The sequence below is a fragment of the Mus caroli genome, chromosome 13 (assembly GCF_900094665.2).
Source record: "Mus caroli chromosome 13, CAROLI_EIJ_v1.1, whole genome shotgun sequence".
NCBI classification, from domain to species: Eukaryota; Metazoa; Chordata; class Mammalia; order Rodentia; family Muridae; genus Mus; species Mus caroli.
Genome location: NC_034582.1, coordinates 13,293,817 through 13,320,182, shown reverse-complemented (window position 1 = coordinate 13,320,182; position 26,366 = coordinate 13,293,817). Strand labels below are relative to the sequence as shown.

The following is a 26,366-nucleotide window of genomic DNA, read 5'->3' as shown; positions in this document are numbered from 1 at the left end:
TGTTGTGAAGCATTCAAATACTATGGGGGTTATAACTATTCAAACCACCATGAGACTTAACTAAATTTGTATACATGTTATTTGTCTTTTTTTTTCCTTTTGTGACAGTACTAGGATTATAAGTGTAACCACACTCCTATGTCTGTCCTGTCTGTATCTTCTATTTGTTTCATATAAATACCCAGTGGTGCCTAATGAGATGGATCAGTGAGTAAAGATGCTTGTTGCCAAATTTTATAATCCTAGTTTCATCCTCAGAATCCACATATGGAAGGAGAGAATCAGTTTCCACAAGTTGTCCTCTGACCTCCACTCACAATGGCACATTTGCATCCAAACACATCTCACATGCACACACGTAGGGAGGTAGGTAGGTGATAGATAGATAGATAGATAGATAGATAGATAGATAGATAGATAGATGATAGGTAGGTAGGTAAAGGGATGGATAGATAGATGGATGGGTGGATAAAAGACAAATTTAATAGAGATGAAATGAGAAGCCAGGTATGGTCACATAGGTTTGTAACCTCATCACTCAAGAGACAAGAGAACTGAAGGCTAATTGGCAGCCAGCCTGAGCTACTTAGTGTGCCCGTCTCCAAAGACTAAAAAGTAAAATTAAAATAAATTGAACAAGTGAGAATTCTGTTTGGAATGTTTTATTTTGAAGTTTTTACTCCTACAGAAATGTTAGAAGTAGTAGTACATTGGATACATACAAACCCACACCTGTATTTATCATCTACTGATTATCATTTTTAAAATTTATTCATTCATCTATCTATTCAGTGTGGTGCAGGGGATTGAAGCCAGGGCCTCATGCCTGCTGGGAGGTAGACTACCTGCTAGCCCTGATTTCTATTTTGCTACATTTACCTTTCTTTCTGAAGTTAAGGGTTTCTTGTTTATTTGTTGAGTAATTCATTGATTAGCTGTTTAAAAATAAATGGAGAAATTAATTTCTATGCTCTTTTGCTTGCATCTTTTGAGCATAACGGTAGTTTTCTACATCACTACCATAGTCTAAAGCCTAAGAAAGAAATACCTCCACAATACTGTCTAATGTCTAGTCCAAATTAATATTTCTCAGCGTCTCTTAATGTTTTTAATAGCTGTTTTTCCCTTATCTTAGGATCCAGTCAGGGTTCATGGTTTCTCTGACAGTTATGTCTTTAGTCCTTCATGTTTTTCAATGAACTGTATTCCTGATCCATCAACTAGTATGAGATATAACTTACATGACATACGTTTATCCACTTAAGGCTTATATGATTTTTTATAACTCCAGAATTGTGAAACTATTGCCATAACATAATATTAAAACTTTTTGAAACAGTGTTTTCAAGCTTCAGTAAGATTCTTCTTTATGTATTGTGTGTGTGCTTTGTATGCACACATGCATGAGGCCCTCAAGTGTTATCCTCAGGAACTCCTTTGATACAGTGTCTCTAATTGGCCTGGGAGCCCCACCTTCCTGCTCTAGAATTACGGGTGCTCACCATAATGCTTAGCATTTGTACATTTCTTGGGATCAGACTCTGGTCCTCATACTTGGGAGGCAAGTGCTTTACCAACAGAGGCTCCCACCTCAGCCTGAATCTTGGTCAGATTCTGTATGTGCAAGTTAGTCCCTAGTCCCATTCCCCAGGATAGGCAACTATTTTATATTCTTTTCTAGGAATTTTCCCTTTGCTCTTCCTGAACAGAACATAAATACAGAGTCATATAATATGTGGTCTTTTGTGCTGTTTTTTTTTAACTTTACACATTTAATGACTTGTTTATTTTATAGCATGTATTAATAGTTTTTCCATTTTTATTGATGAGTCGTATTCCATCTTATAGATATATTACATTTTGCTCATCCATTCATTGGTTGATGGATATCTGGATTATTTCTATGAATTTTTTGTTAATTACTAAATAATCCTGCTGTGAATGCTCATGTAACTATCTTTATTAGAGCATGTTTTCATTTCTCTTGGTATATACTCGGGAGTATAATTGCTTGTGTAGTACATTTATTCTTACTTTTTAAAGAAACTACTAAGTCTTCTAAATTGGCAGCATACTATTTTTTTCATTCCCACCACCAACTTTTGAGGGCTCCAGATTGAGGGCTCAGCCATAAGAACACATTTACCAGCCATTGTTAGAGTTTGTTTTTGTTGTCATTTTATCTATTCTAATGGATATAAAATGATACCCCACGGTGGTGAATTCTGTTTGTGTGTTGCGTTGTATCTTCACCTCCCGGGTGCTGGGATTACTTATATTCATGACCACTTATGTGGTACTGAAGATTGAACCCAGGACTTTGTGCTTGCTAGACAAGCCCTCTTCAAACTGAGCTATAGCCCCAGCCCTCCTTTTGATTTAGTTTGCATGTCTCTAATGATGATGGTGTTGAGCATCTCTGTATGCACATAGAGGCCATTCATATAACTTCTTTAGTGAAATGACTAATCCAGTCTTTTTCTCTATTTCTTTTTAAATTGGGTTGATACCTTAATATTAAGTTTGTGTGTATATTCCATATATTAGATTTTTTTACACACACACACACACACAATAGCCTTTCATTAGATATGTGTCATTAGTAAACATTTTAGTGGAAGGGTGCTGGCATTCTGTAAATGATATTAACCATGAGTGATACATAATGTTTTCTCATTTGCTATGAAGCTGTTTTTAGAGGGTTGGAACAAAAATGAACTTTTCTTAATTCCTCTGCATGTATATTACTGAGCCACGTACCTAGCTCTTGATTTAGTTTTGTTGAGTTATATTGAGTAGGAAGTTAACTTTTTTCTCAAAGAGGAAGAGATAATGTACAGACTAATCATATGTGTATTCTCTTACAATATTATATCATTCTGTAGTGAATAGAAGCTTGGTTAATTATGAAGTGTTAGAAGTAAAAATGTGTTTGTTACCTGATTAATTTTGGCTATGATCAGACTTTATATGTAGCACTTTTTAAAAACATGTCTAACACGTGGTTTAAGATAAAGCATCCCACCATTTCGCACCTCTCAAGGAGGTGAAGGTAACCATATTAACAGTGAAACAATGTGGTAATAATGGTTCAGACCTGTGTCTCCTAGCCATTCTTTTATCAGCTTTCTTTAGGTCTCTGGATGGGGCTTATATCCTATTGTCTTGAGTCCTATAGATTGCTAAAATTAATCTTTTATAATTAGTTTCCTACCCTTCCACATCCACTAAAGGGTTCTCAATCTGTGTCATATTCTACATGAGTCATCTCTGAAATGATTTTTTTTAAAAAGTAAGGCGTTCGCCAGACGTGGTGGCACATGCCTTTAATCCCAGCACTTGGGAGGCAGAGGCAGGTGGATCTCTGAGTTCGAGGCCTACAGAATGAGTTCTACAGAATGAGTTCCAGGACAGCCAGGCCTACACAGAGCAGGCCTACACAGAGAAAGCCTGTCTCGAAAAACCAAAAAAAAAAAAAAAAAAAAAAAGTAAGGCGTTCCCAGGTCATTTTCATGGCTGGGTATGTGATGATAGGTATGGCAACAGCAATGAGGACTGCTGCTGTAGTTCATTTTCCTGCTCAAAATCAGATTTTTTTTTTTCCTCACTTGAAGTATTACTTATCTAAATCCTGAATCAGTATTACAACTAATTGTTTGTGTAGTTGTACAGGAAACTTTGGGTAGGAAGTGGATTTTGCATTTCTTACATATACTCCCTTTCAAGATTTATTATTTTAGCATGTAAAAGGGAACGACTTAACAGGTCATCTAGTATATTTCTCCACCTGCAAGAGAAACATCTCAGTGCGTCACTGTCCTGTGTTCTATAACAAAGGACAGTTATAAAGAAAGATACAAGTAGAGGAAAACTCAGGGAAGAGTAACACAGAGCAGCGGCTTCACAGTGGAGAATGGAGAACAGAACCCTCCTTCCCACAGAAAACAAAAACAGCCTTCAGGCTTTCGGGGACAAGAAACTGGGAGGAAACTAATGGAGTAAGACTTATGTGTGGCTATCTTTGCTCAGTCTAGAATTCCCTCAGTGAACTTTATTCTGTCTCTTGGTAGAGAAGAGGTAGATGGAGAGCTGGCCCTTAGTTTCTATCTCTTGATTGCTTCGGAAAAACAAAACAAAACTTAGCTCAGAGGAATATTTTCTGGGTTTTTTTTTTCATACCTGTTTTCTCTCTCTCTCTCTCTCTCTCTCTCTCNCACACACACACACACACACACACACACACACACTTATCCAGCCACTAGCCATTGTTAAACACTTACAATGATGCTGTGGAATATGCTTCCTATAGGGATGTTGGCATTTCAAACTAGGTCCTTGTTTTGCACTGAAACATTATCTTGAGGGTTTTCTTTGTTCTTTGTTTGGCTTTCTGGATTACGCATTTGAGGACTTGCTACCCGTAATCTGGTAACAGACTTGAAAGTAACGCTGTTTAATTACTGGAACCTGGTAGATTGTTTTTTATATATAAAACTAGTGATCCACTAGTTCATCTCTTTAGTCTGTAACCATCCTAGTTTTTGAGAATATTATAACTAACATTTGCCTTTTCAAAGCTTAAGTTTTAGAGCCCAAATATAAATTTCTAGAATCTGTAGTTGGGCCCTGATCAGACAATTTTAGATTCAGTGTTTCCACTTACTTATCAAACGCACACCAAATGGTAGAAAAATCACTGAAGTTTAAGACGTATCATTAAGATATAAAGTCTGTTTGTCTGTGTGTCTGTCTTCTGTCTGTCTTTCTCTTTTTCTCTCTCACTTTTTTTTAATCCAAAAGTGTTTTTTTTTTTTTTTTTTTTTCAGCATCCAAAGTATAAATCCCAAGGCCTCAGTGGAACAGATTGTTATTCATTTGATGCTCAGGGAAAATCATTAGATGATAATACATCGAATTGCTCTTAAATTGCGGAATTGTTTGGCTGGGTGGTGGTGACACATGCCTGTAGTACTAGGACTTGGGAGGCAGAGGCAGGAAGATCTCTATGAGTTCAAGATCAGCCTGGATTACAGAGCTAGTTCTAAGACAGTCAAGGCTACACAGAGAAATCCTGTCTTGAATACCATCCCCCCTCCCCGAAAAAGAGGAATGTGTGAGACATGAAATTCTGAGTACAGGATCTCTATTGCTTGTGTGTCATCAGTGTGCTGTTACATAGTGGCATTGCTGTAGGCAACGTACATTTAAAGCAAGTGTGCCCATCTTTAAGAACATTATACAGTCTCCTTTCAGGGACTCAGTTCAGATCATGAACTGGCTACTTCCCAGAGCTCTCAGAAAACAAAGCTTTCATTTTAAAACTTCTATATCTGAAGTGAGTTTTCTCCACTTCCACACCAAACCCAACAGTGGAAGAAAGGACTTTGAACATTTTCATCATAAAGATATTTTAAATGAGATTAATTTATGAACTATCTGATATAAACATTATACAATATATAGAAGTACTAAAATATGACATGATACCCCACTTATATATATATAGTTTTTATGTTTTCTGTGTATCAGCTTAAATGGTGTTTAAATGCAAACCAAAACTTTGTTTCTTACCTGAATACTGCTTCTGGCATAAGTTCGTTGTTAAGAAAGTCTCATGACTCTTGGATTTCAGTATGTGTGGTAAGAAAACAGTAGATTGTAGGCATTAGCTCATTGATGATCGTTTTGAGAGGTAGTTTCTCATCTCTAGAACCATAGTTTAATTTCTAAAGTTTATCCTTGTATTGTAGCACACACCGGTCCACTCCTCTTCTACTATTGATAAGGATGTAAGAGCTCTGTCTGCTCACGTTTAGTCTCCGAGTTAAAAGGATAACTTTGTATTACTTCAGAAGAACAGGATTCCATCCTCCTCTTGTTTCCTATTGGATTGGTTACTACTTTGTTGTGAATTGTCAGAACCCTGCACCTTATGGCTTTGAGCCCTGTCTAATTTTGTTGCATATTTAACATTTTTATACAAATAATAACAATTTGTTTTTAACCAAAATTTTTATTGTTTAAAACTCCATAATTAATCTTTGTCACAACATTACTTCTACTGAGATTATAAAATAGTGAAGGTATTCCTGCTTTTAGTGAAACTTTAATTACTTCTTACTAAAATTTCCTTTATTATGCATTATTAGGATATCCCATGAGCAAATTGTGCAAAATGTAAGAGACTCATATTCTTCTCATAAATTACTTGCTGCTGTTTCATTATATTGATAAATTAATGTAATATAACCAAACTTTTGATGAATTCTGAACCTTAAATGGTGAGAAATATTGCAATCATAATTGTAACTTTAACTCCATTAGGACTTAGAACACACACATACACATGGAAAATACTGTTGCTTATATTATAGTTACTAGGCCATGAGTAAACAACAGGTTTCTTTTTGTGGCCATTTTTGTTGTTGTTGTTGTTGTTGTCAGTAAAACTCATTTTATGACTTTGTCAAGGAAGTGAAGGCACAAGGGTTCAGAAAAGACATTTCCCTTTTTAAGCTAGTCATGTGAACATGTGTTGAGATGAAAGTTGTTACTAGTGATTTTCTTCATACCCAGACTGGGATAAATTAGCAGTTATGGCTTCAAGATGAAATGAGAAAGAGAAAAATGACAGCAACTGAAGTTTTTTTGTTTGTTTTGCTTTGTTTTTTTTTTTGTTGTTGTTTGGTTTGGTTTTATTTTTTTTTCAGGCTTTGATTTTTTTTTTTAAGACTCCATCGATTGTTCTTTCTGTAATATTTGAAGCTAATGGGTATGCATCTGTTATGCAGAGAGTGTAAAAATCTCAAAGCAACCTTGTTGTGGAGGAAACTCCCTGCAGATCTTGATGAGTGAACAAAACAGAACTGGGTTAGTCTCTCAACCCTGCACTCTTTGCTTCTCTTCTTCAGTATTGTCTTGGGCGCTTAGAGCTTTAGTGTTTTCAGACTTACAACTGATTGACAATTTGCATTCTGATTCTTTAGATGAACTGGGGAGGAATGACATGACATGTCTACAGTATGAGCATTTGTCTTGGTTACTTGTGTCATTTCTGTGATAAAGTACTTTGACAAAACAGACAGAAGTAAGGAGGGTTTATCTGGGCTCACCCTTCAAGGGAGCAGTTCTTCTTAGGAAGCACAGCAGGAGTGCTAGGAGTGCACGGCAGCTGGTCATATTGTATCTACAGCCAGGAAGCAGAGGGAGACGAGTGCTGGTGCGCAACTCAAATCCTCCTTTTTAATACAAGAGAATTGGATCATTTACCACCCCCAGCTAAGGGGCCTTGCCACCTTAATCAACCAAATCTAGGGAGTCCCTCACAGGCTTTCCCAAAGGCAACCTAGTGTGCATAATCTCTCACTAGTATGCCTGGAGATGGTTAAATTGGCAATGTTAACCATCATTATGCTCTAATCATTAACAATCTGGAATTATTATTTAGGTTTCTCAGCAATGTTTCCTAGTTTTCAAGTAAAGTTGTTTGTGATAGCTATCTCCAAGATGTCCACCAAATATCTTTGCTTCTTGATATTCAAATCTTTTGTGTTCCCTTTCACAACACATAATGGCAAACCTGTGGAGCCAAAAGACTATTGAGAAATAATATTACAGTGTAACTTCAAAGGCTTAAAAACAGTGAAGCTTCTGATTTGCCTTCTTAGATAACCCAGTCTAGAGAGAGCCAGCTGTCACACCAGGATGACCTCGAAGTAACCCAGTGGAGAGACCCAAGTGGTAAGGAACTGAGGTCTCCTGTCAACAACTACATTGAGTAAAACATCTTTAAAACAGATTGTCCTTGGATAACAACATCCTTAGAGTAACCCCAGCTGAGAACAGTGGGGTGGCTGGATTTGAGGCGTGAGATGAGTTCCACATGAGAAGTTAGTAAGGAACAAGAAGAATAACTTCATGTTTGTGTTATGGCCACCTTAGCATGACTCAGTGGTAATGCCATCCACTGAAACGTGGAATCTAGGAGAAAGAATGGGTTGTTTTAGTCAATTTAAGCATATGACTACCTCACAGCAGAAGATGGAAACAGATGGGCTCTATCACCTCAAGTCTTTAACTGTTAATATTGAATTTTGATGCAAGATACATAATTCCTTGTACAGTCTTATGAGTCTTGTTTATATCTGTCTGGTTCTTGCTTTACAAACATTTTGATGAATACTGTAAAATAAAATATTAGAAGACAGTGGGCATATTTTCTCAGATTTTAGTGCCGTTTCCTTTAAAAACATGCAGGGTATCAGTATGGATTGAGAACTCAAGCATTTCTGTTAATGAGACCATTCTTCCTAGGAGGAAATTTATATTACCTCTGTCCTTATGAGTCTTGACCTGTGAATTCTTTGTGATGACGCAAGATGATTTTTGTAAGTTTATTAGAATGTACTTGGTTATCGTTGATTAAAGAGTTCCTTAGGTGTCTGTGGTCATTCCAATTTATTATTTCCTAGAAGGAAAACTTGCATTAGTGTAGTTTGGGTATATTTCTAGCTACATACTTTAATTCCAATTTAGACATTTGTTAGCTGTGTGACCTTGGCATGTGTGCAATGGGTTGCATATTTATGTGTTCCCAGTATTCATATATTGATCTTTTATATTCCAAGATGATAGGTTTAGAAGGTGGAGCTTTGGGAAGGTGTTAGGTCATGAAGGTAGAACCCTCAAGAATGTGATTTGTGTGGCCCCAGAGAAATCCTTCCTCTTATGCTACGTGAAAGTATGTTGAGCATAGAGCTGTCTGTAAACCAGATTCCAAAAATTCTGGCACCTTGGTCTTGGCTTTCAAAGTCTTAAGAATTAAGAGAAGTAAGTGCTTGCTGTTTATAAGCCATTCTGTATGGTGTTTTGTTCTAGCATTCTAATGACTTCAGGGTCCTATTTATGTGACTTATTACAAAAATAAATAAATAAATAGCCAAAACTCCTCCCTTCTTACCTGTGTTATAAATAAAGACTGAGGGGTACGTTTTTAAACCCTTAAATAGGCTTTGTTTTGCCATCTTACCTGCTGGTGTGATACTGAAGTATATCAGGACATAATCCCAGGAAGTCACACTTAAACTTTCCTATGAGTATATCTTTACCAATGCTGTCTTTAAAGTCACAGCTGGGAGGGTGAGATGGCTTAGAGGGTTAAAGGCACTTGCCACACAAGCCTCACTACCCAAGTTTGATTCCTGGGATGCATGTAAAGTGAGGAGCAAACCAACTTCACACAGTTGTCTTCTGACTTCACATGTGCAAACACACTTACGATAATTTTTTAAATTTAGTTATATCCAAAGTTTAGAGTTTTGTTGATTTTAAAGGTTCAAGAGCTTTATATTCAAGATTTTCATCCTATAGACCTGAAAAACATGATCTGTATTTATGAGTATCAGTAAACCACACTTTTTAGAGGGTTAGCAGCAGAACCCTAGGCCCATTGCTCCATATTCTAGCTGCCTTTCTGATTTAGTATATAATCAGAGCTTTGATTGTATTCTGGAAAAATACAAATGAATATATATATATATGTATATATATATATACACACACACACACACATTATATATGTGTATATATTATTACATATATATGTAATGACAATCTATTTTAGGAAACACACATACATTGTGCTTCACACTTCATTCTTTCATTCATTCAAGAAACATGAATTGACTACCATAGGGCAGGAATTATGCAAGGTGGTAGAGCTGTGACAATAAACAAACTGAGGAGAATCCCTGCACACATGGATATTATGTTCTACAAGATAGAATCTTAAAGGATGTAAGAATGAGCCATACTTTATCTTCTTCCATATATGGTATAACAAAAACATGTGGAATAGATAGAGACCACTATGGGGCTTTATTCTGATGATGTGGAGCCTTGGAATAAGTACAGGTTGAGAGATTTGTCAGCTGGTAAGATCTGAACTGTGATAGTGAATCCAAGGGTTTAGCCTGATCAACTTGATGTACGAGGTTGCCCTTGACTGATAAAGGAAAAGTGAAGAGAGACTTGTGGAGTTGGATTAATTAAGAGTTCAGTTCTAGTAGCATGGAATGGAGAGAGTTATATTAAAGGTTATTAGACAGCTGGCTCAAGTATTGAGTAGGAAAAATGAATGTGAATCTGACATTAGGGAAGAAATGAATCTGATATATTAATGAGCTTCCTTGTGTATGTCTATTGAGCCCGGTAGTTTGAATGTTTGTCATCTCCAAAGTTCAGTCCACAAGGCAAAGTGGCACCAAGTGGAGCTTTGGGAGATTAGGCTATGAGGACAGAGCCCAGAACAAATGGGATATATGTATCTATAAAAGGACTAGAGGAAACTGCACTTCCACTGTAGAAGACAGGGTTTGTCATCTTGCAGGTACCATCTTAAAGCAAAGAACTGGCTACTCTAAGCAACAAGCCTGTGGCATCTTGATATTAGACTTACAGCCTCAGATCTACAAAAAGTAAATTCCTCTGCTTTATAACTCTCCCCAATCGCAGATGTTTTGTTGTTATACAAATAGCACAAGAATGAGTAAGGTCCTTCTCATTTAAATTTAGATAGAAAAAGGAGATTCAACTTAACCAACATTTACAGTGAGGTAAGTAAGTAAAAAGGATAAATAGAAACCTGTGGGGGAAAACAATGGGTTATAATTCTCTGGAAATAAAAAAAATATATATTTTTTTAATGTTTTATGAGAGGCTGGCAAGGTGATTTGGTGACTAAAAGAGTTTGCTGCTCTTCCAGAGAACCAGAGTACAGCTCCTAGCAGCCATGCCAGCGAGCTCACAACTACCCGTAACTCCAGATCCTGGGGATCTGACGTCCTCCTCTGGCCTCCAGGAGCACACACACACACACACACACACACACACACACACACGCACTCTCTCACACACCGCTTACATACACACGTACACATGAATAAAAATAAATAATTTTTTTCAAGGAAGTTGTTTATGAAAAGGCATGACTATTTCAGTCAACTGCTAGCACATGAAAAATCATGAAGATTGGAAAATGACTGTTAGTGTTAGTAGTGTAGAGATCGTTGATGCTCTTAAGAGCCAGTAAGAACAGGCTTGAGAGACAATGAGAGGGACACATAAATGATTGTAAAAGTGGAAGTGCAGCTGAAGTGAGGGAGCTAGGCAGTGGTGGCACACGCCTTCAATCCCAGCACTAGGGAGGCAGAGCTAGATCTGAATTCAAGGCCAGCCTTATCTACAGAGTGAGTTTCAAGATGTCCAGAGCTACATAGAAGAAACCCTGTCTCAAAACACAAAAACAAAAAAAGAAAATAAGATGAATGGATGGATCCATCTCAGAAGAACTAATTGATGAATGGCAAGAAGACAGTTTTGTGGGGTAATGTCTGCTTAATTAGCTGCAGTTGATGGGATCTGCTATATAAGGGAAGCATTAGGATTACCAAGATCATTTGTAAAAGGGGAAAAGAGCCAAATCCACCCCACTGCCAGGTTTTAGAATAAAAGTTTTATTGGACTATAGCCATCTTTTTCTGCTTAGTTATTGTCAGTCCCAGTGGCAGAGTTGAGTAGATGCTACAAAGCTTTTAAGTATTTGCTAGAAAGCTTACTGACTCTAGATATATAGTAGTTGAAGAGAGGTTGATATACTGGTAGGGAGTCAAAAAAGGAGAAGCCAAATAAGAAAACTGAATTTTTTCAGGAATGTATTCAACTATTTGTTTTGTTTTGGTCAAAACATAAGAAATCGGAACCTTGAACTTAGAACAAATTGACTTGCAGCCTGGCACTTTTCCTAAGGTGGGTTCCTGAAAAGTCTCTTAGCTTTCCATCTTTGTGATAAAATACTGAAAAAAATCAAATCACTATAAAAGGAAGAAAATTGTTTCCAGGCCCTTATAAGGCCTGTATCATGACATAGAGTACATAGCAAAGTAGAGCCGCTAGACTCATGGGGACAAGCAAAGGCAGGGGGGGGGGCAAATGAGGAACTAGACTTTGTCTCAAGTTCCCATCACTTCCTCCCAATAGTCTATTTAGCTATGACTCCATGGTGGATGATGTATCAGTGAGATTGGAGCTCCAGTCCAGTTACCTTCTAGAGGCTCCACCTCTGACTCTATAGCATTAGAGGTGAAGACTTCAGGACATGAGGTTTTAAAGGACATTTTAATCTAAATCATAACAGCCTCCAAAATTGTAAGCTAGCTGTATAGTCATATCTTACTGTATTACAAACCACCTAACCTTTGCTGCTTGGAACAGTGTACGTTTATTTCTCTCACTCCTTCTGTGAATCAGGAATCTAAAACCTGCTTAGCTATATGGTTCTAACTCCCATCAGGCAGCAATCAACTGAGACTTGGCTAGGTCTCAAGATTCTGCTTTCTAGTGTATATTGCTGTTCACAGGAGACTGGGACGCTCCATAAAACTACTCACAACATGGTTTCCCCTAAATAAAACTGAGAGAACAGAAACCTTTTCCTTTATGATATGCCTTCCTCTCAAGTGTATTGTATTGGTCCAGAGCCTTCTTAGGGCTGTTACCCACGCCGGTCTGATTGAATGCTAATAACATGCTTCATGTTGTGTTCTCAGCATTGCGTGCGACCAGTGCTTCTGTAGCTGCCCAGAGTAGTTATTTGTGACAGTTTGATTATATCATAGTCATAAACACTTGTACACTTTTTTTTAATTTTCACCAAGTTTTTTTTTTTCCTTTTTCTTTTTCCTCTGATTTTATGAATAAAACTTCATGGTAGAAAACTGGTATCCAGGTACCAAAATGTCCTGAAAATTAAACATTTTAATTGTATAACTAGTTAAGTTATTACTAAAATTTTAATTTGCTGATATTTTTGTTTGTATTTATATATTAAAAATAAAGTTCCTACATAAATGCTATTTTCAAACTACTGTATTACTTTTCTGTTGCTGTGACAAACAGTGTGACCAAGAAGACAACTTATAATAGAAAGTCTATCAAGGCCACCCCTCCTAATCCTTTCTAAACAGTCTACCAACTTGGGACTAAGTATTCAATCTTATGAGCCTATGGGCAACATTCTCATTCAAACCACATTCTATTCCCTGGGCCCCATCGGCTTCTGGCCATATTATAATACAAAATGCATTCAGTCCTACTTCACAAGTCCAAAGCCTCTTCTGAGGCTCAAGGCAATTCTTAACTGTAACTGCCTGTGAGAATGAAAAAGGCACTTACATACTTCTAACATACAATGGCACAGAACATACATTAGTGTTCCTAAATGGGTGGTGGAGTGCAGTGAGGAAATACTGGAAGAAAGTAAAACCAAAATTCAGGAGAGCAAATTCTAAATCCTTTTATTCCTTGTCTGATGTCAAGAGCTTAGATGGCTTGGCCCTTCTGGCTTTGCTGCCTGCAATATACATCTCCCAGACTGGTTCCACTCCCTGTGTGCAGCTCTCCTTGGCAGATGTACCACAGTTCTGACACCTCTGACATAATCTGGGCTTCACTTTCTTAGCTTCACATAATGGTTTTTGAGGGCCTACAAGCAGTGGCTCCCTGCCACACATGCAGCCTCAGCTGTTCTCCTTAACCACAGAGGGAGATTCTACATCCCTCTTCCTTTCTTTTGTGTCTTCATGACTAAAGCCAGAGCAACATGGACAATGCTTAAGCTCTGCTGTCTGATTGGAATGGAGCCTGGGCCCCTGAATCACATTTGCAGCAGCTTTTGTTTGTTGCCTTTTAGAAGCAGAAAATTGCTTAGTAGGCCTTTTTACAGCTTGGCAGCTTAGCTTGGGGGGAGGGCTTCTTGCCCTGATGGCACCCTCCTTTTATTCCAGTGCACATCAGGCCTCACTTCAATCCTTATTATCTCTTGTGGCACAAGCCTTGGCTCCAACATTAATTTTCTCTTAAAATTATGTTTTATATTTCCTCTTGCCCCACTTGCTCTTTTTTGTTGTAGACCTGCTTAAGAGTAATGACCAGTGACCGTGTGACAGCATTAGTTGCCTTGAAATCTCTTCTGCCAAAGAAATTAGTCCATCACTTTTCAATTTAGCCTCAGGCAGATTCCTAAGATAGGGGCAGGAGGGATGTCATATAGTTGTCAGACTGCCACAAAAATGGTTTCTAGTCCAGTTAATATTATTCCCTGCTGAGACCTAAGCTGGGCCTCTACAGTCCATTTTGCCCTTGGCACTACTGTCATCCAAGCTTCTACTCTGATGGCCCATTAAGCTCTGTTTATAGCACTTAACCACTTTTCTAGTCCAAAATCTCAAAGTCTTAGCATATGTCTAGGGAAAGCACATGTTCAAGTCCGTCACAGCAGTACCCACTTCTTGGTACCAATTTCTGTTTTCTTTTCTATTGCTGTCACAAAACACCATAATAAAGACAACTTAGAAGAGAAAGCATGTTTAATGACTTGAAATTTCAGAGGGCTAGAGTCCACGATGGCTGAGCAAGAGCATGTTGGCAGCGACAGCTGAGAGTTCAGATCTGGGTCTGCAAGCAGGAGGCACAGAGGTGCTTTGGGAATGGCAGGAGTTGAAATTTCAAAGCCTGACCCCAGGGTCATACATTCATCAAAGCCACACCTTCTAATCCTTCCTAAACAGTCCACCAAATGGGGACCAAATATTCATATAGGAGCTTGTGAGGTCCTTTCAGACTACCTTAAACTTCTAAGTTTCCTTAAACTTCTAAGTTTCCAGTTACCTATATAAGGAGAAAGGCTTTTTAGAGATTGCCATATCAGAAAATAGAATTCCATTGTAGTCAGGCCTTCTATAAAATTTTATAAAATCGATAAACTTGTACTCATTAAGGAAATTGCATGAAAATTGGTTTAACTTAGGAGTATTATCTCTAACAATTCTGACTTATTGGGAGGGGCATTTTGGGAACCAGCCTTATGAAAGCTAGCACAGACAGCTTCATATGTCCTCTATACACAGGTATAGCCTGGGAGCAGTCTGGCTCATGAGCCTTAATTTGCTGGTCCTACCTCCTCTGCCTAGCCCTCCAGTTAGGGTTTGTCAGGGGCCAGAGTGGAGAATTGGGAAAATGACATTGTAGCCTTACCCAGAGCCTTCCACATGCTGGCCAATCACTTAGTGCTGAGCTACATGCTGGACTCTTAATGAAGAGTTCTTAGAAGGGTTCCTGGGATACAACTCAGTTTTATTACTGTTAATAAATTATTCTTCAAGGTAGTTTCTTAAAGTTGTTTCGTGTGTGTAGTATCCTTTACAGAAAGTGTACTAGATGAACTAAAACAGACAGCTCTGTACCAGGAAATCCTGATATCATGATGAGAAGCACTGTAGAAATCCACTCTAGACTGCTGGGAAACCACTGAGGAATTTACCACCTGGAAAGAGGCAGGAGGAGGGGAAAGCTGTGCAGATCAACTCTTTAAATAGCCTTTCCTGCCATTATGGGCACATTCATTTTACCCAAGTAGAAAAAACACATCTCACTCAACATCCACCTGTCCTTCTGCAAATGCTAGGGTTACAGGCTTGCTACAGTGACAGCCCTGCCTGCCTTTTATATGGTTGATGGGGATTCAAACTCAGGTCCCCAGGCTTAAACAGCAAACATTTACTCACTGAGCACCTCTACAGCATCCCAAATATTTTAACTAAAAAGATTTTGATTGAATTGTATGGACCACAAAATAATTGCTATGTTTATCACTGACTGAATAGCAAATGTTCATTAAAGTGGTCATCTTGGAAATGTGGATATAGAATAAGAAGTTCAGTCAGTTCTGTCTTCTGCCCCATTTTTGCTGTTTAATTCTTTGATGATGCTTACAGGCAGTTCATTCCAGTTTTTTTTTTTTTTTTGACTTATTTATTTATTATATGTAAGTACACTGTAGCTGTCTTCAGACACTCCAGAAGAGGGCGCCAGATCTCGTTACGGATGGTTGTGAGCCACCATGTGGTTGCTGGGATTTGAACTCTGGACCTTCGGAAGAGCAGTCGGGTGCTCTTACCCACTGAGCCATCTCGCCAGCCCTCATTCCAGTTTTTACAGTAATAAACTAGAAAGATTTTGCTAGTAAGACAAAATCTGCACATTTCTTGTCTTTTCCTCAGTAAAATTTCCTAATTGTAAAAATCATTTCCCGTTCCATAGCTTATCTTTTTTACTTTGTTAATTGTACTTTCAGGAGCACAGTTTTGTGACTTCATCCATTTGATCTTTATGGGTTTTGCTTTTGGTGTTAATAAGTTATTACCTAAGTCAGAGTCACATGCCTCCTCCTATGCTTTCTTCCAGACTTGTGGTTTAGTTTTTATATTTAGAATGGCCCACTTAGGGTTACTTGTTTATCTGGTATGAGATATGGTGATATGTTAATTTTTACAAATGGATATCAGCACCACTTTCAGCATCACTTTTGAAAAGCTTATCTTTGCTTCATTGCCCTTTGTCCCTTTATCGTCAAATATTGAAAGCTGTAAACAATAGAGATGCCCATCAGAAAGTGATGGTTAAGGAATTGCAGTATGTCCACACTGCACAGTACTACTTAGCAATAAAAGGAAATGAACTATTGATATAAGCAACAGCATGGCTCTCAAAATTATGCTGGATGAAAGAAGCCAACAACAATGTGTATTGTCCCATGAATATATGGAGTTTTTATGTTTTGTTTGTTGGTTTCTGCATATTCATGCTTGCCAGGCAAGCAATTAATTTTCATTAGCATCTTTAATTTTTAAGAAGTCAATTTAAAAGAAAGCATATATTACATAATTTCCTTTTTATGTAAGCCTGGAAAATCCTTCACTAATCTGTTACAGAAAATCAGGTCTATGGAGAAGAGAAGTGTAGGGGAATGAAGAGATTATAATGTCCAAATGTGTGAATGTGTGCAGTTTACTTTCTATATAGTGTATTTCAGTAAACCTGTGCAAAAAACTTCTAAAGTATACATAGAGTCACAGTAGGTAGATCAAGTTTTGATAAGGCTTTCTTTTCCCATCGAGACCTAATATTTAGAAAATACTGAATTGTAAATTAGAGTATTCTGAGTCATGTCAGTCCTAACAGAGCTTATTTTTGATATCAGTATTCAGCTTTCTACAAATCCATTTTGATAGTTGACTCAAATTTCTCCAAATTGTCCCCAAATATTTCATTAGCAATAATTGCATAATCATCAGGGTTAATATACAGCATTTAAGAGGTGGGGAATGAAATGAGAAAAGAGACCTTCCAGTTTCCATCTGTGCCTGGAGCTGACCCTGTGCCACATCTCTCCCTACCCAAATCCCACCAAGAGAGAGCTGGTCTCCCAGGAGTGCTGACACACAGGCTTATAGGAGGGACAAGCCACAGTCAGAGACAGCATGACCAGCTAACACCACAGATAACCAGATGGCAAGAGGCAAGTGCAAGAAAGAAAATAAGCAACAGAAACCAAGGCTACTTGGCATCATCAGAACCCAATTCACCCACCACAGCAAGCCCTGGATACCCCAGCACACTGAAAGAGCAAGACTAATTTAAAATCACATCTCATGATGTTGGTAGAGGATGTTAAGAAGGACATAATAACTCCCTTAACACAGGTAACACAGCTAGAAGCCCCTAAAGAGGAAACACAAAATCCCTTAAAGAATTAAAGGAAAACATAGCTGAGCAGGTGAAGGATTTGAACAAAACCATCCGGGATATAAAAATGGAAATAGAAACGATGAAGAAATCACAAAGGGAAACAACCCTGGAGATGGAAAACCTAGGAAAGAGATCAAGAGTCATAGACGGAAGCATCACCAACAGAATACAAGAGATAGAAGAGAGAATTTCAGGTGCAGAAGATACCCTAGAAAACATTGTCACAACAATGAAAGAGCATAAAAAACAAAAGACTCCTAACCCAAAACATCCAGGAAATCCAGGGCACAATGAGAAGACCAAACCTAAGGATAATAGGTATAGAAGAGAGGGTAGATTCCCCACTTAGAGGGCCAGTAAATATCTTCAACAAATTTATAGAAGAAAACTTCCCTAACCTAAAGAAAGAGATGCCCATAAACATACAAGAAGCCTACAGAACTCCAAATAGATTGGACCAGAAAAGAAATTCCTCCTGTCACATAATAATCAAAACACCAAATGCACAAAACAAAGAATATTAAAAGCAGTAAGGGAAAAAGGTCAAGTGACATATAAAGGCAGGCCTATCAGAATTACACCAGACTTCTCCCCAGAGACTATGAAAGCTAGAAGATCCTGGGCAGATGTCATACAGACCTTAAGAGAGCACAAATGCCAGCCCAGGCTACCCAGCAAAAATCTCAGTTACCATAGATGGAGAAACCAAGATATTCCATGACAAAACCAAATTTACACAATATTTCTCTACAAATCCAGCCCTACAAAGGATAGTAGATGGAAAACTCCAACACAGGGAGGGAGACTACACCCTAGAAAAAGCAAGAACATAATATTCTTTCAAAAAACACAAAAAAAGATAACCACACAAACATAATTCCTCTTCTAACAACAAAAATAACAGGAAGCAACAGTCACTATTCCTTAATATCTCTTAATCAGTTTGGTGGTACTACTTGAGGACCCAGCTATACCACTCCAGGGCATATACCCAGAAGATGCCCCAACATGTAATAAGGACACATGCTCCACTATGTTCATAACAGCCATATTTATAATAGCCAGGAGCTGGAAGCAATCCAGAAGTCCCTCAACAGAGGAATGGATACAGGAAATGTTGTACATTTACACAATGGAGTACTACTCAGCTATTAAAAACAATGACTTCATGAGATTCACAGGCAAATGGGTGTATCTAGCAAATATCCTGTGTGAGGTAACTCAGTCACAAAAGAACACACATAGTATGTACTCACTGATAAGTGGCTATTAGGTAAAGAGTGTGGAATACCGATGATACAACTCATGGACCTCATGAAGCTCAAGAGGAAGGAAGACCAAAGAGTGGATGCTTCAATCCTACTTAGAAGGGAGAACAATATAATCAGGGGAAGTAGAGGGTGGGAGGGTCTTGGGAAGAAGAGAGGAGGGAGAGGGGAAAATGAGGAGCAGAATCAGGTATGGAAGAAGATGGAGGAGATATACAGAGGGTCAGGAAATTGAACAGAGGTGTGTAGCAATGGGGATGGGGAACTGGGGGTAGCCACCAGAAAGTTCCAGATGCCAGGAAAGCAAGAGCCTCCCAGGACCACGGGGATCACATTAGCTGAAATACACCACAAAGGGGAGGGAGAACCTGTCGAGATGATATCCAGAGGGTAGACATGCCCTCCCCACCCCCAGTTGAGTGATAGGGTCACCTACTCATCTCCAAAATTTTAACCCAGAATTACTCCTGTCCTAAGGAAACACAGGGACAAAGGGTGGAGCAGATGCTGAAGGAAAGGCCATCCAGAGACTGCTCCACCTGGGAATTCATCCCACATGCAGACACCAAACCCAGACACTATTGTGGATGTCAAGCAATGCTTGCTGACAGGAGCCTCATATAGGTGTCTCCTGAGAGGCTCTGCCAGAGCCTGACCAATACAGATTCGGAGACTTGCAGCCAACCATAGGACTTAGCACAGGGACCCCAATGGAAGAGTTAGGGGAACGACTGAAGGAGCTGAAGGGGCCTTATCTGGCATCAGTGGGACGGGAGGCCCTTGATCGTGTAAAGGCTCCATGCCCAGTGTAGAGGAATGCTAGGGCGGTGAGGCAGGAGTGGGTAGGTGGGTGGAGGAGCACCCTCATATAAGCAGGATAAGGAGGGATGGAATAGGGGGTTTGCAGACGGGAAACCAGGAAAGGGGATAACATTTGAAATATTAACAAAATATCCAATTAAAAAAAAGATTAACCTCATTTTAAAAAAGAAAAGAGAAAAGAGTAGGGAAAGATGGTACTAAGGAATTATTATCTTAGCCTTGGTTAAGATTCCCTTTTTTACAAGATACCTTTACTTTTCGTTACAATGCAGGCAGAATTCATCGGAGAAGCTCTGTAGTCCTTATGACATTGTCCTTAGTCTGTAGACGTTTTTTGAGGGTCAAAGTCAAAACCCTTATTCTCCTGTCTATTTAGCCCCATACTTCATTATACTTGTATCCTGTTGACTGAAATGTAACTAGCAAACCAAAGTTCCACATTACTTAATCTTTCTTACTTCTGAATATTCCTTCAGTTTATGAGAGTAACAGCTATATTTAGGCTTAAGAATTTATTATACTTGAATTAAACAAACCCAGGCTTCATCTGTTCTTGCTTGTAGTTTCTCGGGTTGAATTTTTATAAAATAACATGGAAAGAGCTTTAATCTTTTATTACCTTCTTTTCAAGCCCTTCGAGTCAAGCCTGACTCACTTGGGGTTAGTTATGAGCAGGCACTGATTCATGATCAGGAGAACTGGGGAAGAGAAAGGTGCTGTAAGAGCTGCATGCAGATTCCCTGGAATGGAATGTGGCTGTTAAAGCACTTGCTGAAACAAGCCTTCCTAAAGCCTTCTTGTCTTCTTAAAGCTCCACTGCAGCCATGGTGTGTTCCAAATCCCTCTCAGGAAGAAGCTGTTAAGTCACACTCTGGCCAGGCCTGCTTCAGAGTAAGCTAGGTCCTGTAGTGTAGAAAGCCAGCTAGGCCATCCTGCCTTGACCCTCGATTAGTTCGGAATTTAATTCTGCCAAAGTAGTTCTCAATCAACTATTTATATTATGATCCACAACAGTAAGAAAATTACAGTTATGAAGTAGCAGTGAAGTACTTTTCTGCTTGGGCATCAGCACAACATAAGGAAATTTGAGAACCACAGCTCCCTGGGAGTGACCTCAGTCTTCTGGTGCCAGGTCCCTCACATGAAAACTGAAGGGCCTGCCTTCTGTGATGTTACCTTTTGTGGGTCTTCAGGGTTACTGTATGTATTTTTTATTAGATATTTTCTTCATTTACATTTCAAATGCTATCCCAAAAGTCCCCTATACTCTCCCTCCACCCTGCTCCCCTACCCACCCACTCCCACTTCTTGGCCCTGGCGTTCCCCTAACTAGGGAATACAAAGTTTGCAAGACCAAGGGGCCTCTCTTCCCAATGATGGCCGACTAGGCCATCTTCTGCTACATATGCAGCTAGAGACACGAGCTCTGGGGGTACTGGTTAGTTCATATTGTTGTTCCACCTATAGGGTTGCAGACCCCTTCAGCTCCTTGGGTACTTTCTCTAGCTCCTCCATTGGGGGCCCCTGTGTTCCATCCTATAGATGACTGTGAGCATCCACTTCTGTATTTGCCAGGCACTGGCATAGCCTCACAAGAGACAGCTATATCAGGGTCCTTTCAGCAAAATCTTGCTGGCATATGCAATAGTGTCTGCATTTGGTGGCTGATTATGGGATGGATATCCGGGTGTGGCAGTGTCTGGATGGTCCATCCTTTCTTCTCAGCTCCAAACTTTGTCTCTGTAACTCCTTCCATGGGTATTTTGTTCTCTAGGGTGGAATGAAGTATCCACACTTTGGTCTTCCTTCTTCTTGATTTTCTTGTGTTTTGCAAATTGTATCATCTTGGGTATTCTAGGTTTCTGGACTAATATCCACTTATCAGTGAGTACATATCAGTGACTTCTTTTGTGATTGGGTTACCTCACTCAGGATGATATTCCTCCAGATCCATCCATTTGCCTAGGAATTTCATAAATTCATTCTTTTTAATAGCTGAGTAGTACTCCATTGTATAAATGTACCACATTTTCTGTATCCATTCCTCTGTTGAGGGGCATCTGGGTTCTTTCCAGCTTCTGGCTATTATAAATAAGGCTGCTATGAACATAGTGGAGCATGTGTCGTTATTACCAGTTGGAACATCTTCTGGGTATATGCCCAGGAGAGGTATTGCTGGATCTTCTGGTAGTACTATGTCCAATTTTCTGAGGAACCCCCAGACTGATTTCCAGAGTGGTTGTACAAGCTTGCAATCCCACCAGCAATGGAGGAGTGTTCCTCTTTCTCCACATCCACGCCAGCATCTGCTGTCACCTGAGTTTTTGATCTTAGCCATCTGACTGATGTGAGGTGGAATCTCAGGGTTGTTTTGATTTGCATTTCCCTGATGATTAAGGATGTTGAACATTTTTTCAGGTGCTTCTCAGCCCTTCGGTATTCTTCAGCTGAGAATTCTTTGTTTAGCTCTGTACCCCATTTTTAATGAGGTTATTGGTATTTCTGGAGTCCAGCTTCTTGAGCTCTTTGTATATATTGGATATTGGTCCCCATCAGATTTAGGATTGGTAAAAATCCTTTCCCAATTTTATGAGGTCCCATTTGTCAATTCTTGATCTTACAGCCCAAGCTATTGCTGTTCTGTTCAGGAATTTTTCCCCTGTGCCCATATCTTCGAGGCTTTTCCCCACTTTCTTCTCTATAAATTTCAGTGTCTCTGGTTTTATGTGGAGTTCCTTGATCCACTTAGATTTAACCTTAGTACAAGGAGATAAGAATGGATCAATTTGCATTCTTCTACATGATAACTGCCAGTTGTGCCAGCACCATTTGTTGAGCTTTGCTTGGGTTGATTTGGAGAGCCTTCTTTTCTTGTCCCCCATTCCCCTTGATTCTTATTCTTTCTGCCTCCTTCTGAGTGGTTCCCTGAGCCATAAAGATCAGGGTGGGGGGCTTTGATAGAGACGTCCCATTGGGTAGTTTTTGATTGCTAACTTGTGGAACTGTTGGGCTGTGGCAGAATGTTTAGGAGGTGTGACCTAGTAGAAGGAGGTTAGGTCATCTGGGGCATGTCCTTGACAGGAATGTTGAAACCCCCATCCCTTGTTCTTTCTGTCTTCACTACCTGACAGCCACTGAAGCGCAAATCTTTGGTTCACTGCACATTCTCTGCTTTGTTTCCCTACTAGGCCAAAGCAACCTGGTAACCCAATTTAGATCCTTTACATGTCTAATGAGGCATGTGTATGCCTACATTCTGACATTGTGTATGCACAAGCATATGTACACACAACACACTCACTCTTATGCTATAATAATGAGGTGAAAAATTTATAACTGAATAGACATAGTGGCCCTGTAATCAAGTGATTTCTGGCATATCATACATGAGAAAACCTATTTTGAACAACTACACACTCAGTTATTTCAAAACATGATGAGGGTTTTAAAAGGAAAGTATCAGCTGCTACTTGGGAACACATAGAAAAAGAAAGCTCAATTTATATTGAGTGCTTCAAGTGAGACTGGGACCCCAAAACTGAGAAGAGAGAGCTGGGTAACCAGGAAACCTGGTGGCAAAGGTGGAAGTCAGAGAAGACCATATACAGAAGGAAACATATACAGTGAAGTTTTGACTGAGCTGAGACACAGCACAGGGAGGTGGACAGACAGAGATAGGTCTGTGAACTGCTACTAAGCAAAGCTGTTACAAAATGTGGAGGAGATACTAGGGATGGAGTCAAAACCCCTTGATTGCCTAACCACAAAGTCCTTGCTCGAGCCTCCCCATGGATGTGTTTGCTGTGACTTTGCAGCATGATTTCCTCTTAAAGCTTGGTACTCCGGCCAAAGGCAACTGTGTACCCACATCACCACTACAACATCTATAAGAGTCTAGACTCCACATTGAGAGCCTTAATATATTAAGACAAAAAAATGTTCTAAGGAATGCTACATTGAAGCAGTCAAGTTATATTGATTATTCCAAAAACCACAGATGTCCCCATTGCATGGTTGTTGAATTATGTACTGCTGGAATCCTATTTGTAAGTCTGTTAACAGTTGTTGGATGAGGTTTCTTCCAAGCACATATTTCTAAGGATGCCCTTAATGCAAATGACCGTCTTTGTTTCCTACTGAACCTTAGGAGGAATGTTTCTTCAAGCATTGAGCATATGAATTAACATGAAAACAAATGATGATTTAATTGTGCCTGTTCTCAATACTCCAGTGTAACTAATTCTCCCTATTATCAGCTTGTGGTTGCCCTGGGAATTTTTACATTTGGCCAGAATGTATTATAGAATCTGTAAGAAGTGAAATGCCCTCAAATCATTGGCTTGTCTCATTGCTATGGCATTCTTTGATGGATGATCCTCCCTCTAAGAGTGTGCACTCTGGTTACTATCTATTTACAGTCACTGCAGAATGAGAGAGCTAGTGTCTTGAGCCCTAAGGACATGATTTCTTCCCTCCATCAGAATTCTAAAGAATATACTGTTTCATTTGTCTTAGATTTTTCTTAATCCTCTGAGGACTCTGGGAAACAGGATGGCTGCAAACAAGCCCAAGGGTCAGAATTCTTTGGCCTTACACAAAGTCATCATGGTGGGCAGTGGTGGTGTGGGCAAGTCTGCTCTGACTCTGCAGTTCATGTACGATGAGGTAAGTGCCCAACCTCTCTTGACTAAAGGCTAAGCTTCCACTGAGGAGCCTCCACCTTAGCTGTAGTGGTATTTGGTAGGATTCTTTGACTCCTTGGAGCTCCTAATACTTTTTCCATTTTAAGTTGAGAGCCAACATCAGTAACTACTTAATTTTACAAGTCAAAAACTCACCAGCCAGTCTCTAGACCCCAGGCTAAAAAAAAATGGGAGGAGGCAGAAGCTGTACTAAACTGTTTGTTCATTTGCATATTCTAAACTGTTTATTTCTTATCTAGTCTTCTCTCAAACTCACCTTTGTATGAGCCCTTCCCTCCTTTTCGTAGGTTGCGATTTGAGACAGGGTTTCACTCACAAGTCTATATTGGCTTGAAAGCTCAGGGCAGTTTGTCTGCCTCAGCTTCCCACATGTGAGATTGCAGGCCTGAGCCACCATGCCCATTACTAGTCCCTTTCCTGCCAATAAGGAAGCCAAACTAAGAACATTCATCTTTTAACTTTCCTAAAATAGGTAAGAGATTTTACTCTAATAGCTGTAATTACAGTGCTTGTCAAAGTGACAACTGAAAACAAGTATACAAAACAGTTGATTACTAATTATGTACTAAAAGCAGTAAAATGCTCTACAACATCAAATAAACCAGTCCTGAGGTTTCCCCAAGAGAAGTGGAACAGTTCTATCTTCTTCAGCGTTTATCAAAACACAAAAGAAAAAAATAGAGGTCATCTTTGGGTGGCAGGTCAGACCCTTGCAGGCTGAGGAAGACAACAGCTTCAAACATGGAGGTAAGCATGCTCATGAATGTGGGGCTGGAGTAGACCTACCCGCCCGGCCTGCACCAGCTCCTCCTGATCTCTGCCAGCATGTCCAAATGAGCCCAAAACCAGGAGGGAATGGGGGTTGTCCCTGGCCCAGGCTTTCACCAGCCAAAGACAAGGCCAGGCCCTGGACCCTTTGACCATCAGCCCAGCCCTAGGTGACTATGTGATCACAAGTATAAGCAAGCTGCGGTATACAGGTGACCCAAAGGCAGTCATGTCACAGGGTCTCAGCTGTGGTTTGTTCCCACAGGGTAACAGCCAATCAAGTGGGTTAGTGTCGAGGTTGCTACTGCAAAACTTACCTCAGACACATGCACCCTTCTGTGTGATGAGTTTCTCATCTTGCTTTTTTTTTTTTTTTTTTAATGCACTGACTTTGTGTTGAAAACCAACCACCAAAATGGATCCTGACACTGACATCCGGCCCTATGGCTCTGGGAATCAGGTGCCCTGACACCTAGCTAGATCCCTCCTTAGTACTAACAGAGAGTTGGTTCTCTTTTCATAATCAAAAGGCTAAGTAACATTGCATGGGGGCACCAGAAATGGCCTAGGTAGAAACAGAAACCATTTACATTAAATAAAAGCTTGGCTGTAGACTGTATGTACATGTGACCCATCCATGGAGACAGCTCCTACACCTAGGACGGTGGAGTCAGCCTTGCAGCATGAGAGGAAAGCTGGGGGCAGAGAAAAGGAACTGACTAGGGAAGGGTCTGGTTCACTTCTGCCTACAGATTGATTAGACAGCCAGTCTGATCCTCTATAGAACCAGCCCCACTGGTAGGGCAGGTGACCTGAATGTACCAGTTCCTGTGGCATAGAGAGTGCAGCCCCAGCCTGAGTGTGATTTCAGCTACACTGTGGCACTGGGGAGGTCCAGTTGGTATCTGCCTGTAGACAAACGCCAGAATAGCATCCCAGCTAAGCCTCAGCCAGTATTATGAGCTCCTCGGAAGCCTCATTCGCACACCCTCTGTCATTGCTATCTACTGTAAAGATCAAACCTCGGGCATTCTGTAAGTAGTGGGATGTTTTTCTGGCTGCCCATACCCCACATGGTGAAACTGATGTTCTTGTACTCAGCAATCAACACCCTGAAACTGGTGGTGAGAGAATGGTGATTATTGCTTCACCATACTTCAGT

General features: G+C 39.7%; 1 protein-coding gene across 1 annotated transcript in view; it reads left to right on the top strand.

The window, feature by feature from the left end:
- The window catches only part of Rala (RAS like proto-oncogene A), a 50,376-nt gene that overhangs the window by 9,876 nt on the left and 14,134 nt on the right, over positions 1-26,366 (top strand). The window contains exon 2 of the mRNA XM_021180722.2: positions 24,249-24,398. Coding sequence (XP_021036381.1) covers positions 24,285-24,398 — 114 coding nt within the window. The 5' untranslated portion in view covers positions 24,249-24,284. The remainder of the gene's footprint in view (positions 1-24,248; positions 24,399-26,366) is intronic.